Source organism: Oryza brachyantha, chromosome 11, assembly GCF_000231095.2.
Source record: "Oryza brachyantha chromosome 11, ObraRS2, whole genome shotgun sequence".
Taxonomy (NCBI): domain Eukaryota; kingdom Viridiplantae; phylum Streptophyta; class Magnoliopsida; order Poales; family Poaceae; genus Oryza; species Oryza brachyantha.
In genome coordinates, this window is record NC_023173.2 from 4,222,505 (window position 1) to 4,240,887 (window position 18,383).

Consider the following 18,383-nt stretch of genomic DNA (forward strand, 5'->3'; position numbering starts at 1 on the left):
GATGACTTCTAATCTTGCGATTTTTCATTAAAATAATGTTATTTCTCAAAAAAATTCACTGATACCCTTATCTTTTCACTTATACTTATGGTTATAAGTATAACTCATTAACCTTAAATTTAGGGTTGATTTTGAGGTTTTTTCACTGAAGTTTATTTTTTAGTCTTGACTTTTAAAAATTGCTAATAATACACGTATAAAAGTTTTATTTATAAACTATTTTTATTTATAAATATACCTTTTGGTCGATCACCCCATTTGTATCAAAAAACTAAACAATCAACCACATCTCTCTAGCTTTTCTTTCAGTGCAATTAGGTGGGGAAATCAGTGAGGGAACCTACATTCAGTTAACAGAATCCCATAATTGCTACATAAACAAAGAATCCTACATAGCTTGGTAAGCATAAAAGGTACCTTAATGGCATGCATGCACCAGAAAGGAACAGCAGTTCATGTGATCTATCAAAAGTGGGCTGACGAGAAGCTTAACTAAAACTGTTACCTTTAGATGTCAAGTAGCTAGACTACCAGAATGAAATGGAGAAGCATTGGGAAGTGAGCAAGAAAGATGAGCACTACACAAAAAGTACGTCTCTTTTTTTCTTCTCCTTTTGACCTCACAAATGTGTACAAAGAACAATATCTTCCTCATCATCGCCAAAATTTAGCTGCAGAATACTTTCAAGGATGCACTCAAGTGTTTCACATTAACTTTGCATTTTCTGCCGGCAACTTACAGCTTAAAAATCTCATCTTTGCAGTGTTTGAACACATGAAGAAAACATCAATAGACAATAAATACACTGTCCCTAATCCTCACTAGTAACACTAAAATTTGTTCACCATCTGTGACTAATCTATACACACCAATAAAGAATCCTTATGACCAAAGTGGGAATAAAAGAAAAGAAAAGCTTTTTTTTTTGGCAAAAGATAGAACAAATACAGCACCAATTCGTGCACACAGGAAAAAGAAAGAAAGAAAGAAAGAAAAAACAGAAATTTTCAGGAAAGAATGATTTTTTATCCCCCGTCGTGCATGATGATGATGATGATCCGGTGTCATGTCGCTGTGAAGTTGTTAACGAGTCTACAATCCCATCGTGATCATGGAGGAGGAGGAGGAGGAGATTATCTCACCAAGAAATCAGCCATTAATTTGCAGCAGTAGCAGAAGCGGAAGCATCGGAGATGTCTGTGTCCGCTTTGGTTTCTTCTTCTTCCCCATTCCATGGATTCCATGGTGTTGCTTTCGCGAGGACCAGCTGCGCGCACGACGACGTCTTCGCGTCTCCCACTCCAATGGCGACCTGGGTAGGTTCTTGGACCCCCGTGGAGTGGCCGCTGACGCAATGTCGATAGGGACGTCGCGTCAGCGACGGAATGGCATGGCAGCGGCGTGGACGGCGACAATGGCGTGTTCCGGTGCGGCCTCGAGGCGATGGGGTCAATGGCGTGGTGGCAGATTGGCTAGTCAGTGTCAGTGAGGTCAAACTGGTCTGTCCCGGAGCGGGACAGCACGCGGCGGGCGGTGCCGGAGCGGGAGAGCGGCGCCGCCGCGCAGGCGGCGAGGGCGCGCTCCAGGGCGTCGACGACCTCGGTCATGGAGGGGCGGTCGCAGCCGACGGGGCCGACGCAGTCGGCGGCGAGGTAGCCGACGTAGGCGAGGGCGTCGGTCTCGTGCGGCGTCGGCGGCGGGAGGCGCGGGTCGAGCACGCGGGGGACCTCGTCGGCGAGGATGTGCGGCACGGCGAACTCGACGACGTTCTTGGGCGTCACGCTCTCGGCGTAGCGCTGCACGACGCGGCACCCCGACATGAGCTCCAGGAGCACCACGCCGAAGCTGTACACGTCGCTCTTGTCGGTGAGGTGCTGCATCCGGTAGTACTCCGGGTCCATGTACCCCACCGTGCCGCCGGTGTAGAGCGGCCGCGAGGTGCTCCCCTCGCAGTCGCCGCCGCCGGCGGCGGCCGGCTCCAGGACGGAGGAGAGCCCGAAGTCGGCGATCTTGGCCGTCCACGAGTCGTCGAGCAGGATGTTGGCCGACTTGATGTCGCGGTGGATGATGTTCGGCACGGCGTACACGTGCATGTACTCGATCCCGCGCGCGGCGTCGAGCGCGATGGTGAGGCGGCCGCGCCAGGTGGACACCGGCGGCGCCATGGGGCTCCGGTCGTGGAGCTGGTCGTGGAGGGTGCCGTTCGCCATGTACTCGTACACCAGCACGCGCTCGCCGGAGTCGGCGCAGCAGCCGAGCAGGCACACGATGTTCTTGTGGTTGGCGCGCGCCAGCGCGGTGAGCTCCGAGTTGAACGCCGTCTCCCTGTCGCGCCGCCGCGCCGGCCTCGCCGAGCTCGACGACTTCGCCTGGTCCTCGGCGCGCTTGATCGCCACCTCGCGCCCGTCGGGGAGCGTGCCGCGGTACACCGACCCGAAGCTCCCCGATCCGATCCGCCGCTCGTCGGAGAACCCCTCCGTCGCCGCCTGGAGCACCTCCAGGGTGAAATGCTCCACCACGCTGCCCGGCCCCTTGCTGGAACCATGCCGCGGCAGCATCAGCGACACCCTCGCCGCTTGGTCCCCTTGGGCGTCCCTGCGCCGGCGCCGGCGGCGACACCACAGGAGCAGCACGAATTGCAATGCCACCAGGAGCACGAGGAATGCGCCGGCGGCGACGGCGACCCAGATGATCCTGCTCCGCCTGCTGCTGCTGCTCTTGCCGGAGCCGGGCCCAAGCGGCGCACTGGGTGTGGCGATGTTGAACTCGAACGCGCAGTCCCGGCAGATGCAGCGGCCGGTGTCGCAGAGGTTGGCCGATCCCGGCAAGACGCCGCAGTTGCAGGTGGACATGTCGACGCACGGGCCCGGCAGGACACGGTCGAACACGAGGCGGTTGGTCGCGTTGAACTCGCGGCCGCCCCAGCAGACAAGGGAGTAGTTCGCCATGAGGACGCCGCAGAAGACCCTCCCGTGCGCCTGGACATCGACGTACTGGGAGTCGGCGAGGCTGCCCGGCGGCGAGGCAACGCCGTCGCCGAAGCAGCGGATGGTGCCGTTGGTGCGCAGCCCGCAGACGCCGTCCGTGCCCAATGCCAGCGCCGCGTACCCGGTTGTGGCCGCGTCCTCACCTCCGCCCGTCAACGGCGCGCCGTTGCCCCAGCAAAAGAGGCCCCCGGACATGGACAGCGCGCACGCGCGCCGGCCGTGCGCGGCGACCACGTCGAAGCTCCCGCCGCGCGGCGCGGTGGTGACGGCCTCCGTGTCGTTGCCGAAGCACCGGATGGACTTCGTCCCCCCCGCCAAGATGCCGCACACGAACCAGTCGCCGACGGCGACGGAGACGAACCGGAGCCCGTCCGGGATCTTCAGCCCGCGCCACCGCCAGCAGTGGAGCTCCCCGCCGGTGAGCACCCCGCAGACGCGGTACCCGCCGGAGGACAGCGCCTGGAGCGGCGGGCCAAGATACACCCTCTTCGATTTACCCGCCCCATCCTTCGTCCCGTTCGTCTCCGGCGCGCCCGTACGGTTCTTGGACAGATCCCACCACCGCATCGCGACGTCCCCGGCCTTAACCGCCGACGGCCCGACGGCGCAGAGGAAGTGGTCCCCGCCGGCGAGCGCGGAGAACGGGTGCGACGACGGGTACGTCTCCTGCCGCTCGTGGTCGCCGCCGGCCGCCGTGCAATTGAGGTCGACCAGCACCGGCGACGCCGCCGACGGCAGCAGCGCGCACACTATCGTCGTGGACTCCGCCTTGGCCATGGCGAAGGTCGAGAGCGTGTTCGACGCCGCCGGCCGCAGCAGGAGCAGCAGCAGCACCCCGAACACGAGGAGGCCGTGGCCATGGAGGCGATGCGGCATCGGACCGTGCAGGATTGGAGGTGGAGGAGGCAGCAGGATTCCAGGTGGGTGGACATGGACATGGCAAGGCAACACCCAAGCTTGGGCTAGTGTGAGGAATTTGGTGAGGTCAGGTGGTGAAGATGGATTTGGTCTACTACTACCCAGCTTCACCTCACTTCTTCTGCATCTGCATCTGCAGCTCAAGCTGCTCATTGCATCCACCCCACACTCATCTAATCACTAATCACCTCCTTAATTAGCTACCCAGCTCCCCTAATTAGCTAGTGATTAGTGTGTGGTTAACCTGTCAACCTATGGTGTGATGAAATGAGAATGCAGTACACATAAACACCAGATGTTGCTGTCCTGCTGTGTTGCCTGGACAAGATTACACAGGACACTGTTAGAGCATGTGAGGATTATGGATTGTTAAATTGCTTCCTGTAGGATGTCTCATCTTTGGAAAACTACTTACCACCACCTAATTAATAACAGATTGATTATACAGGGGAAAAAGTTCAGTTAGGCTCTCTTTAGTTCCTAAAAACTTTTTCTAAAAATATTACATCAAATTTTTGAACACCTAATAAAAGCATTAAATATATATGAATATTAAAATTAATTACACAGTTTTGAGGGAAATCGTGAGACGTATCTTTCAAGCCTACTTAGTACATGATTAGCCATAAGTGCTACAATAACCAACATATGCTAATGACATATTAATTAGACTCAAGAAATTCGTCTCACGGTTTTCCGGTGGAATCTAAAAATTATTTTATAATTAGACTATGTTTAATTCTTTAAATATGTGACCATACGCCTCGATATGACTTCTCTTTCAAAAATTTTTCAGAGGGAACGCAGCCTTAGGCTTGTGATCTCTCTACATGGAGGACATCAATTATGGATATGTGAAAGTTACTTCTTACTAACCGGATTAGAAGAGAAGAAAAGGAAGAGTTTGTGTCAAAAATTAAAGAGAAAAGAAAAGGGAGAGAGAAGGTACCACTGAGGGTGAGTGATGAACTGAAACTGATTAGCCCATGCCCACTCCCTCAAGATAGGTCTTTGCTAAAGAATCTTCACCCATTTTTTATCATACATTTTTTAATTGTTTTAGGGTTATGATTTTGGATAATTGGACTGGGAAACAGCTGAACCGCACCAGATATGTCAATAAGAAAGTTGAATTAATGATCACAAAAAAGGTTGCCATTTGTCCTAGAGAAAACTTATTTTTCTTCGATCTCTCTTTCTCTTACTCTGATAATTAATACTAGGAATAAAGAATTGTGAAATATGATGCCCTATTCTTCCCTGGCATACTTGGGTCTCCTTTGGAGAAAAGAAATTTAAAGAAATTTTTGCGAAGATTGAAACTTGTTTCTAATAATGGAGTTAACCTAGCCTCTATATTAATACGTATTTGACGATAATGGGAATCAAATTAATTGCTATAAAAATCACGTAAAATTCATGAGTTTCAAATGAGCCCTTAATTGGTGTTTCTCTTTGCTACAAGTGAGCCCTTAATTGGTGTTTCTCTTTGCTACAAGCAGTACTGTCCTACTTTTCAATTAGTTCTAGTTCTTCTGCAACTCAACTCTGAACTTGCAAAACTAGTTTTCAAATCGATCATAGTGGAAGCAGTAAAGCATGGCCATGGACCACTCAAGGCAAAGTTAGCTTCATCCTAACTGATTAGCACCTAGAAAATTAGCTAGGCCAGTGGATCTGCAGTATACAAGCTGGATCAAAGCGAAACAAAATACAAATTAGCAATCAGACACACGACTCGGTTTTATGTTGGTGACAGGTTTAAGAGTTGGACTGGGACATGTTACAGTTGTTGGAGACTCTTGCAAGAAACGTAGGTTTCAGGCCAAGCCCAATCACTCTCCTGCTTCGTCCCAGGCAACGACAGGTGGAACAACCTCACGCATGTTTAATACTATAATCAACTATTCGCTTTAAATCATCTATAGTCAATCTAATAACCAATTCATACAATACTTACATATAAAACAAATACTACACTATCAATATTTGGTTCCACCTGTCATACACATATTGCATTTTAGAGTCTATGCTACAGCTGGCTGCAAATCTATAGCTCGTTGTTCTCCTCCCTCCTCTCTTAGAGCAAGGCTAATAATATAGCCAGCAAGTCAGCTATAAGACTCTTTATAGCCTTCTTTTAGCATATCCATATTGTAGTTAGCTCTTTATCATTAATACATGACTCACTTGTCTCTCTCACAGGTTTTCTTAGTTCTTGTGTCCGAGTTAGATATAAGCTTATAGCCTGCTTCTCCTCTCTCTCCTCTGCCTCAACACTTATCTGGTTTATAATCTGCTATTATACTTTGTTCTTATCTTTTTAAAATATATTTATAGATGACTTATAATCAGCTATTGTAATATATTTATAGATGACTTATAGTCAGCTATTGTACCTGCTCTTAGCAACTGCAAAATGAAATAAATTAGAAATAAAATGGAGAATTGAATAATTAAAGATTGAGTTTAAAAAATTGTAATTAATCCGACAGCGACTAGCCAGATGGAATCCAAGCCAAGCCACGCTTGGGGTTTTTAATCAACTATTTGTTACAAATTAATGGATGCTGAGCACTGAGGAAGAACATGGATGGATTATTATATGTGTAACATGGATTAGTGTATTAGTTGTACCATCTCCTAATCATTCAGTGATCCAGTATAATTAATCCAACAGGAAGCAAGTACTGCATCGAGAACAACTTGCTAACAAAGCAGTGACATTGACCATCGACTTGTTGCTAAATCGACCTGTGAGCAATGAATTATCCTCGTTGCGGAATCGCAAATTTTGTCTACATATAGTGCAAGTACATGAAATTTTTGAATTTTGTTATGTAGTGTAAGTACAAACTTGCACCAACCAATCAGAAAATCCGTGTGTGTTGGAATACGAGGTGGCTATTGTTTGGCTTTGTTAAGGAAAAATCCAAACGTCATATTTAGAAGCGAAAAGTAACTATGAACAAAACTTATATATATATATATATATATATGTTTATAGTGATCTAAATACAAACACCAAGAAATAAACTGAGATATAAAATCCCCAAAATCAACTACAAATTAAGATTAAAAGTTTAAATTTTGGCTTATAAGAATAAGCGTAAGTGAAAAGATAAGGGTGGAGAACTCACACGTGACCCTCGAGTAGTAAATTTAGTTTCCGCAAAAATTCATCTAAATTTTTTTCCGCCTTCCAAAATTTTTGGTGGTTCCACTTCCATGGCTGCATCAAGAGGGCGAAAGCTGCGTTGGTTCTACATGAGTTTGCTTCTTTGCTATGTGTGACGGGTCAAATTGGCTACTCCCTTCGTTTTATAATATAAGATGTTTTTTAATGTTTAACTATTTATCTTATTGAAAAAATTATAAAAATATTATTTATTATGTTTTTGACTTACTTTATTATAAAAAACTTTAAGCATGACTTGTCATTTTTTATATTTATACTAAATTTTTAATAAAACGAATAATCAAACGTTACAATAAAAAAATCAAACATGTTAGGTTATGTTACGAAACAGAGGTAAACGGAGGTAGCATATGCATATAGTGTTCTCAACTGTTGGGGTGTCTGATTCGACTTTGGTTTCTTTCATGTACGAGAGAATATTAGTTCTCACCTAAGCTAAGATCTGAATGCGATGATCATCAAGTCAATGCTGTCGTGGCCAAATTATCCAGTAGCTAGAAAAGAGGAGGAAATAATGATAAGACGTACAGGATGTGAGACAAAGTGATTAAGTGATCTAATCATCGTTATGACACTGCTTCTGCGTTGGCTCTTGGTATCCTAGACTCTACAAGTTTTCTACCTCTATATTTTATTTTATTTTTTGGTAAAGACTATCTACTCCATTATTTTAGAATATCAGTCAGACATCATGTTGCTCTTTCCAAAAAAACATCTTGGAGAGCCATTGTTCTAATAATCTGATCCTCTAGTTTAAGTAGAATGTATTTTGACTATCTTTTCCTAATTTCCGGTCACCAGAAATTTGCTTGTCTTTCAGCAATCCATTTTTTCAAATATTATAAGGATTTAATATTGGAGTTTATTTATCTCCATGTTGGAATGATTTTTTTGTTCCAATTAATACTCTGCCCTAAAATATGGACAAGACAAATGTACACATACCATCAGGATGTAGACCCCAAAACTGACTCAAGACCACAGGTTTCAATAGCAGTGTTGCAGTTAGACACTCCCACATGAATACACTATAAAACTTCAACTTATAATGTTCTTTTCCTTTGTCTATTTAATTAATCAATTCATGAATAGTCTGATGTACCTGAATATCCATGTGCGAAACAGTCCAGACCATCACACCATGCTCCATATATTGCTACGAGTATTTCAGATCAAATTATTCTTGGATGCACCCTTTGGTAGTTTAAGTATATGACAAAATCAATTATTTTTTGCTCTAACTACCCACACCAGAAGGTAGTGAGACATCAAAATCAGAACAGATTGTCATTATGTTGACTTGTTAGTTTGAAAATCTGCAGAGACTGAATTCTGAGACGGTATGCTCCTGCCATTAGTAGCTGATAACTAGTTGCCAAAGTCCAGGTTGTACTCAGAAAGCTGCCCATGCTGCTCTTTTTCTTTTCTTTTTTTTTTTTGCAACTTTTCTCTTGGAGAGTTTTGAATGCTCACGGCATTATTAGCTATAAAAACCATGGCGTAATGTTTGTCTGAACCTGTTTCAGTTTTTAGGGACAGAACAACAGCTGATTTTGAGGAAGGTTTTATTATGCAGAGCAAAGCAAACTGCAAAAGCATCATTTTAGTTTATCTTCACCTTTTTCTTAACTAGTTTTTGAGAGTTTCAGGTGTGCAAACTTTTGGCCGTTGTTTGCTAATTGCCGTCCTACAATTAAGAAGCCAATTAACAGACACACCCTTACTAGACAGTCCTGCTAATGACACCCACAAAGTGCACCATCATCTTTGTAACTACTTTAGCTTACATTACTATCCTACTCTACTAGAAAAGCTTCATTAGATATATGACCACTAAATGTCAATTTTTTCATTAGAGGAATACCACTTTTGTTGATGAATGTGACTGCCCATGCATGCTACTTGGAGCCACCATCTCATGAAGAACCCAACCCCTCTATTATATCTCATCCAATTAGAACCTGAGTATGTGCTCTTCCTATCTCGTACCAACAGTATATCACTTTTAGAGGTTTGGTAAGGTACTCTTAATCTCCTTGGGCAACTTGTGAGCAATTTGTTCTCTGTGGTTGCTCTGCTAAGTTCTTCCCTTTGTTGTACTCTGCACTTGTATGCATATCAGTAATCAGTATTCACGAAAGAAAAAGCAAGCTGACTTAGCTAATTCTATCACATGATCTAATTAATGGATGGTGGTCCATTTTCTTTCAAGATCATGTTGCAAGTTATGGATTTGGCATTTTCAAGGTGGTTATCACTGATCAGTACCAAGGAAAGATAAAGACAATACAAATTTGAGCATAAGATTTAGCCATAAATACATGTTGAAAGTTTAAATATGAGAGGCCCAACAATCTTTGAATCGATTGGTCAGCAACTCCTACACTTAGGAGCAGAATATGGACAGCTGCACAATTAGCATGCCAGTCCATAACCCCATGTCCCCATATATGTGGTTTTGTCTGGTTGGTATATAAGAGACCACAGAATCCGCATTGTTGGTTGGAGGTACAAATTTTCACCAAATTGGCCATACTTGCTTCCAACCATTGATGATGGTTATGTGTGCACAACATATTTAAGGGTCTGGCAGTACACCATCCTTCTTCTCTACTAACAATCTTGCTTAAATGCATTACAATTTAATGAAGTTGTGGGCACACATTTTGCATCATCTTTCTAGACCTCTACACATGTTTATTTATCTTTTCTGTTTGGAGTAATTTGCTGGCTCTCTACTCCATCAGACACCGATGTAAGAAGATCAAAGGTCGCATTCCCTTGTAGCAAGCTGCATTTGACCTGCTACAAAAAAGTTGCTTCAACAAGTGTAATGTTCTCACGGCTCCATCTGTCGACAGTACATGATGCAAACGCAAATGTGCAAGTATAGTCATTTGGAAACTTGTTCAGGTTGGCATCAACGGAGATGACAATGGCCAGTTTAAGAAAAGAAAGTTGGATAGAATAAAAAAGATTGATGAACAAGCAGCCTTCCTTTTTTTTAACCCAAAAAAAGGACTTTGTTATCAAGTTTGTATCAACAGAAGGGACAAAAGGGAGTACAAACAATAACAGGCAAGTTTAGTAAGAAGGCAAGCTGTTTTCTGAACATTGCTGACATCCTTTTCTAATGCCGAAAGGCGACCAACCTGATCCTGATCACATATCCACATCGCCACGCTCCACAAGTTGATGAATTGGGCAGGACAGAATAGAAATCCAGCAGAGAGGTACATCTCAAGTTAGCGCAGCAGGACGGGTATAGATGAACCATACGTGCAAAACAAATATGAGATGGCCGAGTGAGATTGAATGTCAGTGGAGTATTGCAATCCATGATACTGGACAAGCAACCTTGTCCTTGTACATCACGCGTGGGAGAGCTCAATAACTATCTGCTTTCGTCAGTTTTACAATCCTCAATCCACATCGTTCTAGGGGCAACCCACATTCAAGAATCTGTATAGATATATTTTTTTCAGTTTTATGATGTGTTTTTGTTTGTAAGGTTACCAATGTTCTGATCTCAATTATTTTGATCCGTTGTATTCCTGAGACCTTTTAGTTCTTCTTGCCCTTGGAAAATCGTCTTTTTTGATGAATCTGAGGAGGCTAGTGTTGCACCCTTGCAGGCACACATAATGCCACAAATGTTCTTCATGACATCACAAAAGATCAAACATACCTGGTGATAATTAAAGAAATGTCACAAAATGAAAATATATTCTGATTGGAACATAAACAGTTAAACACCCAATTTTTCATATCTGCATACTTATATGATTTGAAGACTATATACAAAGTAAGTTTAAAGTTGTTACTGGTAGGAAGAAGTGAAGAAACATCAATCTACTTTATGACTGTGATAGTGAAACAATGGAAAACATCTTCAAGAAAAGATTGTTACAAGAATATATGTCAGGAGTGCAGTAACAACACACAATGATGCAGATCCAGTACCAAACAACAATGCATAGATATAATTTAGAAAAATGCAGAAGCAAATGCGTCAATGCAATCTAGCAGAATAACAAATGAATATAACTAAGACCAATGTGTCTGCTTCAAATTGAATAAATGAATAGTGTTTCCATAAGACATGCAGTTTATATTGATGAGAAAACTTCATATTTTTGCCTCAACATTGTTCAGCACCACAAAGGAATAAAGTCAGATGGACAAATATTTTCCAGTGTGTTACTAAAAGTAAGAAACAAATACTCATGCACCAAAATTTCTGTCAGGCAGACTGGCAACGATAGAGATACTCAAATACATAACATTAGTGTAAATAGGTGATAAAAGTCTATTGCCTGATGCTATGACCGTGATGAAGGGTCAAGCACATGCCCCATGAATATTACAGTTCCAGACACCTCCTCCCTAATCATGAAGAAGAATGGATGGTTGGCATTGAAGTGTTCTGCTGGCAAAGGCTTGCCCAAGCCCATTGATACTGAAGTTTCTTCAATTCCTTTTTCATTAACCTCCAAAACCGCTTTATGAAGTACATCAGATAGAAACAAAGGACCACCTGAGTCATCTTGCTTGATCATATCAGAGAATTCAGCATCCCGGAGGAATGGCAATTCAAGCCTCATATCTTTCAGAAAATCCTTCACATCGATCTCGAAAGATATTGTGAAGTTGGGCACCGAGATACCCACATGGCATTTCTCTGTTGGTAAATGCTGTTCTAAGAACATTGGTTCAGAAAAAAACTTCTGTGTTAATTCAAACAAACCATCATGATTGTCAGGCAGGAAAATGTACATGGAAAACTTCCTTTCATTCTTTCCTTGCTTGTAAGGAAGCTTAATAACTTTGAAGTTATCATGGACAGCAAAAAGACGAGTTCTGTCATATTCCACGAAAGGAACTTCGACAGATGTTCCATCCAGACAGTAGAACTTCTGTTCAGTAGTCCTCCGTACATCACTTCTATCCAGCCATCTCCCCCTAAAATATAGTGCAGTCCCAAGAACAAGTCCTGTATTCTGGTCGATTGTTCCAGCAGGAAGAAGTGTTGTAACAGTACCTTTTGTGGAATCTTTGACCCATGAGTTAATTTGTTCAGAAGCATTGTCTGGCTTCAATAGAACAGGAGGTTAAATTTCAAAATTGGGAAGCCCAAAACATCTTATAAGAATAAGATGCATCACATGATTGCAGTTCACTCTTGACAACAAAAAGAATAATGATAAACAAATAATCAGAAAGCCCTTTCTCAGGTAGAATAGCTCTTGAAAACTAAGAAGAACAGTATTGCTTTCCAAACATAGGGACGGAAAAAGTTATCAAGGTCTCCTTGCCATTTCCAACAGAAGCAAAACGGTTAACAGAATAGGTTGCATACAACAAAGCTGAAGCACAATGTATGGAGCTATTAATTGCCACGATATTGAGGTACAACAACATCCATCAAATGCAGGTAACACTACAATGACAATCGTACCAAATAAGGTATCTTCTGATACCAGCTCTTGTCATAGCAATAAGGGGCTTATCATGTTTTGAACGGAATATTACTCCCTCCATGTTCAAAAATGAACTAGCCAACGTCATAAAAAAAGTTTGAAGGGAGTACCATAACAACTAATACTCAGTTGGTACTAACTGATATACTATTGCTAATATTTATAAAGACTAGCAAATTACTCATGCATTGCAACGGCATCTTATTAAAAAATATCATTAGCATTTTATTAAAATAGAATTAATAAAAGTGGTTTGATATATAGATCTCAATTTTTTTTATTTTAAAAAATAGGAGTGAGTTGCTGATGGGGTTGATGGGGTAGGTGGCAGATGCACCACCACCGACCAACACCACTCCTCCCTTTTATAGGAGTAGTAGAAAAAAATAAAAAAAATCTAAAAGAGTGTTGGGTGACTATACGCCACGCACGCACAACACTACTCAGTATGTTTCCACGGGGAATATTACCGAGCACATGACAGGCATATAATCTTTGGAAAGTTACGGTGCAGAAAGAGGACACACGATCAGACACATACCTCGTTCTGGAAGTCAGCCTTCTTCGCTGCTGAGCCGAACACATTGCCGGCAACTTCCACGAACTCCGGCGAAAGATTCCTTGACGCGTCGGCCCAGACGCCGCCCGCAAACGCCAGCCGCGGGCCCCCGGAGGTGGACCGGTCCCTGAGGACGCGCTTCACGACGCGCGACGCCACGTTGGCGGCGTCGGCCGCGCCGCCCCTGCCGCCGCCGCCGCAGCCCAGGGCCCGGACGACCTGCCTCCGCGTGGCGCCCCGCGCGCCGGCGGCCGCGAGCGCCAGGGAGGCGTGGACGGCCGGCGGGGCCACGGCCGCGTTCCCGGTCCCCGCGGCGCCGAGGACAAGCCCGGCGAGGGGCACGCAGAAGGCCCGCTGCGCCGCCGCGAGCGCCTCCCCCCACGGCCGCGTCGGCATGGGCGGCGGCGGCGGCGCCGCCTCGGCTCCGGGCTTCTTCGGCGCGGGGGCCGACGAGAGGGCCCGGCGGTGCCTGGAATCGGCGGGGAAGGGTGTGCCGCCGTGCGGCCGCGGGCGGAGGAGGGCTCGCCGGAGGCAGTAGAGCCGCATCTTCTCTTCAGTCTTCACCTTCTCGGCAATGGCGGAAGCGCGCGTCGCCTCTTCCCCTCCCTCGGTTGCCTAGGGTTCGAGAGGTTTTACCTTTCTCTGGTGATTTGGGCCGGAATGGTAACGTGGGCCACGTGTGGCCCATATAATGTGGGCCACCACACCTGTGGGCCTATGCTTGTTTGGGCCAGAATGGGATTGCTTCTGAAGTGTGGGCCCATTGAAGTATGACGGCGCGGCCCGTTCACTTTTAGGCCGAAACGGTGGATTGACGTACGTGAATCCTTTCACCTTGTGGGCTGGGCTATCTGAGGCCTTGTATGGGCGTGGAAACTAACTCCTAATACTGAAAATTACATCCAGGTTACACAAATACTCTTTCCAGTTTTTTTTTTGACGCCGTTGATTTTTAATTTACGTTTGACCTTTCGTCTTATTTAAAAATTTTATCTATACATACAAAATTATAAATTATACTTAAAGTTACTCTAGTAATAAACCAAATCATAATAAAATAGTCAATAATTATATAATTTTTTTAAAATAAGACGAATAGTTAAACGTAGATAAAAAGTCAATGGTGTTAAAGAAAATGGGAGGGAGTATCAAACTACAGTGAAAGATACCACACATGGTATAACCATCTTTAGGCATCTCACATATTTAGACAAATATACAAAGAAATATTATTTCCGTTTCATATTATAAGACTTTCTGGTTTACATAGATTCATATGTGTACTAATTAATCTAAAAACATACACAGAATATATACATTGATATATGAATAAATATGTACTAACCCAGAAAGTCTTATAATATAAAATGAAGGGGTACAAAGTATGTCTTATGTAATCCATCACCCTTTTGCACAAAAAATAACGGTAAATGTTTAAAATTCGAATTTCAGTACCAAACCGATACCACCACTACTCGCCACCGTTCAATGTAATAAAAAGTAAAAAAAAACCTGAAAGTTTTTTATTTGCCATCACCGTGTATCGGTTAAAATTGAATGTTTGCATCAAATAAGGAGTATGACTTAAAAAAAAGTCGACTAAAAATGTCGTAACAGGGTTTACTGTGCATCTATAATACTCCATTGTCAAAAGGCAATCAATCTTAATTAATTTGTTTATAATGTTGACCGTATTTACTATTCTCAATTATAATCTTCCTAATACTTCCCAAATCAATTGTATGTTGACCACACTTTTCTATTTCCGACTCAACACATGCAATTTGTTTTTAGAATTTATTTTAATTTGCATAATTAAAATCAACTTGACCCATCACAACACACGGACATTTTTATAATTATCTTAAAGAAGACTAATTGGTCCCATATCTCACTGGTACTATACACGGGCATTTGTTAATATGATTATTATTTAAACACACTCCAACAAAATATCAGCGAATCACCGGTTAACATTGACTATCGTATATTTGCATATTTAATTATATGTTAGCACACATTACTAAATTAGGAGCTTGCAAGGTAATTCTAGACCTTGCAAGACGAAGTTTATACAGTAATTTCAGAAGCAGTACAACAAAAAGTTGATACACTAATTTCAGAATTACTACAAGATCAAGCTCACACATTGTAAGGATAATTTTAATTAAATAATTTATTTACTTTATCTCATATTAAAACAAAATTTAGATATTAATGATGCTAACGAAATACTTCTAGAACCCCAGGTAATCATTCATATTTACCATAGATTTATATATGATATTATTGTTAGTGATTTAATCATTTGGGTCTCTAGATATAATGGTCTAGAGTCTTAATTGATCTTATGATTAGCGTAAATGTATTATGATGTTGAACATGAACTTAATTGCATTGCTTTTGTTGGTGGCGTTCTAACGGTGTTTTGTCCTGGCTTGTGCTACTGCACATGCCATGTTAATATTGTGATTGAACTTTGATTCTAAAGATACACATTATATATTTAAAGAAAAAATTATATATTTATACGAGAAAATACATTTTGTGCCACCGACTTTTGCCCAATTCCATAATTTGCCACTGACTTTGTTCAGTTATAAAATATACAATCGACTTTTGGTTAACTTCTACGATGTATCATCGCCTCCACTTTTCCTCTGCTAGTATTGTTTGTTTTTTATATTGACTGAAATACCCTTGGATTGAAAACTTCAAAAATTTGGAGAAAAAATCCGAAATATCAATTTATATCTTTTCAGCCAAATTTATAATATAAAATTTCAGCATATTTAGAAAAACTTTGAAATTTTTTGTCCTAGCGGTATTCCAGTCATTAAAAAAAATAACCGAAACTAATAAAGGCTAACTGGACGGTGATGGTAAATTGTATAAGTTAACTAAAAGACGATGGTATATTATAGAATTGAACAAAGTAGTTGGTAAAATATGGAACATGAACAAAGTTAGTGGTATACAGTAGATTCTCTCGTATAAAATCTAATATATAGGAAGTGTTTGTCTTGTTTCTAATTAAAAATATATTTTCTAATTTCTAATTTAAAATGTATCTGATATATGGAAAGTGCATAACGAGAGGTGGAGTCCGTAGCTGCCATCTGATCTTCCGAGAATAATTTTAGACTTTGGATTTAAAGAATGATGAACCAAGGATGTCGAATGAGTAAACAAGTTTGTTTAGTTATATGACTAGAAATCTACCTGTGCTAATGCTACAGTCTAATTTAATAATGTAAATAAGATATTTTAAATTCTTTTAAATGCAACCATATATAAACCAAACATTCGAACTTATTTACATATTGTCATTCTCTTCACAATCGATATAATTATACTATCCTATTATTATCCACCTTCAAACGATAATGTTACAACACATGCGCACATACATAAAAACACTCTAATCAAGTAGTATTTTTAATATAATATTAGCGAAGGAAACAAAAGTATCATTAAACATGTGCTACTGCTACGGATCAACTGTGAAAATGGTGTTACATTAGCCATTTACCAACATACATTACTGATACAGACGACATTAAGGTGTTATCCTTCCACAATATGTTGTTGACTTTCCATACTAAAGGGCTATGTTAAATGGAAACATTTACCTATCATAAGTAAGAATGATCTGGGCCGTTAAGCCGATTATAAATGTTTTAGACCGTCAGATGTGTCACACAATGATAATGAGTAAAACGAGTTGGTGCACTATAAGGTAGATTTTAGACCGTCAGATATGTCACACGATGATGATAAGTAAAACGAGTTGGTACATTATAGGGTAGATAGAGGATAGATAGGATATATATAGGGCAGGTGAACTGTAGAGTGAATATCAACCAAAACATGATTTTTGGTAGAATGATATCTTCAATGGAGGGATTAAAATCCATCTTAATTCGTAATCACAAAGATACATGCATATCGCTAATTTGGGATAATCTGATATGTTCCCCTATATATGTAAGTACATACTATATCCATGCAAATTGATTCTCTATATATAATGACATTATCTACACTAATTTCCTTCACACCAAAGAGAGGTTGAATTAGCTAACAAAACAAGACCCCTTCACGAGACGATGGCGACGACCAAGGCCGTCCTCCTGCTCCTCGCCGTCGCCGCCGCGGCGCTTGCCTGCGACATCCACGGCGCCGCCGCCGCGGAGGACAGCGAGCCGTGCGACCCGTCGGACATCAGCATCACGACGGAGAAGACCGGGCGGGTGGTGGGCGGCCTGCCGGAGTTCCGGGTGACGATCGCGAACGGGTGCTCGTGCCCGCAGGGGGACGTGGTGGTGTCGTGCCTCGACGGCGTCCCCGGCGGCGTCGACCCGAGCAAGATCCACGTCGCCACCAAGGACGGGCTGTGCCTCGTCAACGACGGCCTGGAGATCGTCAGGGGCTCGCCGGTGGTCTTCACCTACGCCGCCACCGACGCCATCAGCCTCATGTTCAACGCCGCCACGCCGCGGTGCCCATAGTTTGTGGGTTCATTGCCATTAATTATCCATGTCCTTCTCTATATAATCCAGGAGCTATGTATATTGTTCACGCTGTGAGTGAGTGCTAAACCAGTGATCCGTTTAATGAAAGAATAAACCACTTTATTTGCTCAGTTCATAGGATCGGAGATTCGGAGTGATAAATATCGATCGTTCATCGTTTAACATGGAGCTTATGAACATAGGCGAAATTAAGTTTAGGACTCATTCGTTCCGGAGAAAAAAAACAATGCATTTGAATTCCTAACGCACGAATGAATTGAGTGTAATTCGGTTTGTAGAAATGATTTAGGAGAAAATCATACAAGTTATACAGGAAAACAAAGAAAATTTTGCGTACACTCAGGCATCTGAAAAAAAATTCCTGCAAATTGGTGCTTGCATGTATTCCTATTTCTTCACTTTTCCTGTTCTATAGGTTCAAATTGCTCCAAACTGTACAATCCCTTAAATTTGATAACTTAACATGAAAAATCAATTTTTACGGTTAGATAATGGCTTATGCAACAACAGTTAGGTGAGTAGAGAATGGATAAATAATAATGACATATTTAAAACTATAAAATTTATAGTGGTGTGAGTCTAATTAACCATTTTTACCGTATTCTATTTTTCAATATTTTAGAGTAAATTTCACAAAAGACATTTATTATGAACCAAAGTTTTAAAAAACCAGGGCTTTTGTATGTAAGTAAATAACCACATGT

At 42.4% G+C, this 18,383-nt stretch overlaps 3 protein-coding genes across 3 annotated transcripts; 1 reads left to right on the forward strand and 2 right to left on the reverse strand.

Annotated features, from left to right (window-relative positions):
• Window positions 1-479: 479 nt before the first annotated feature.
• Window positions 480-4,207, reverse strand: LOC102718033 (serine/threonine-protein kinase-like protein CCR4). Its single transcript, XM_040529113.1, has one exon. It carries the CDS (start codon window positions 4,057-4,059, stop codon window positions 1,474-1,476), a length of 2,586 nt encoding a protein of 861 aa, XP_040385047.1. The 5' UTR covers window positions 4,060-4,207; the 3' UTR covers window positions 480-1,473.
• A 6,941-nt stretch (window positions 4,208-11,148) lies between these two features.
• On the reverse strand, window positions 11,149-13,758 carry LOC102718313 (probable non-inhibitory serpin-Z9). Its single transcript, XM_006663243.3, has 2 exons — window positions 13,127-13,758; window positions 11,149-12,198 (listed from the first exon to the last, which is right to left on the reverse strand). The coding sequence occupies exons 1-2, from the start codon at window positions 13,688-13,690 to the stop codon at window positions 11,428-11,430; spliced, it is 1,335 nt and encodes a 444-aa protein (XP_006663306.2). The 5' UTR covers window positions 13,691-13,758; the 3' UTR covers window positions 11,149-11,427.
• A 3,462-nt stretch (window positions 13,759-17,220) lies between these two features.
• On the forward strand, window positions 17,221-17,945 carry LOC121055820. The gene has a single exon (XM_040529154.1). It carries the CDS (start codon window positions 17,254-17,256, stop codon window positions 17,653-17,655), a length of 402 nt encoding a protein of 133 aa, XP_040385088.1. The 5' UTR covers window positions 17,221-17,253; the 3' UTR covers window positions 17,656-17,945.
• Window positions 17,946-18,383: the final 438 nt, after the last annotated feature.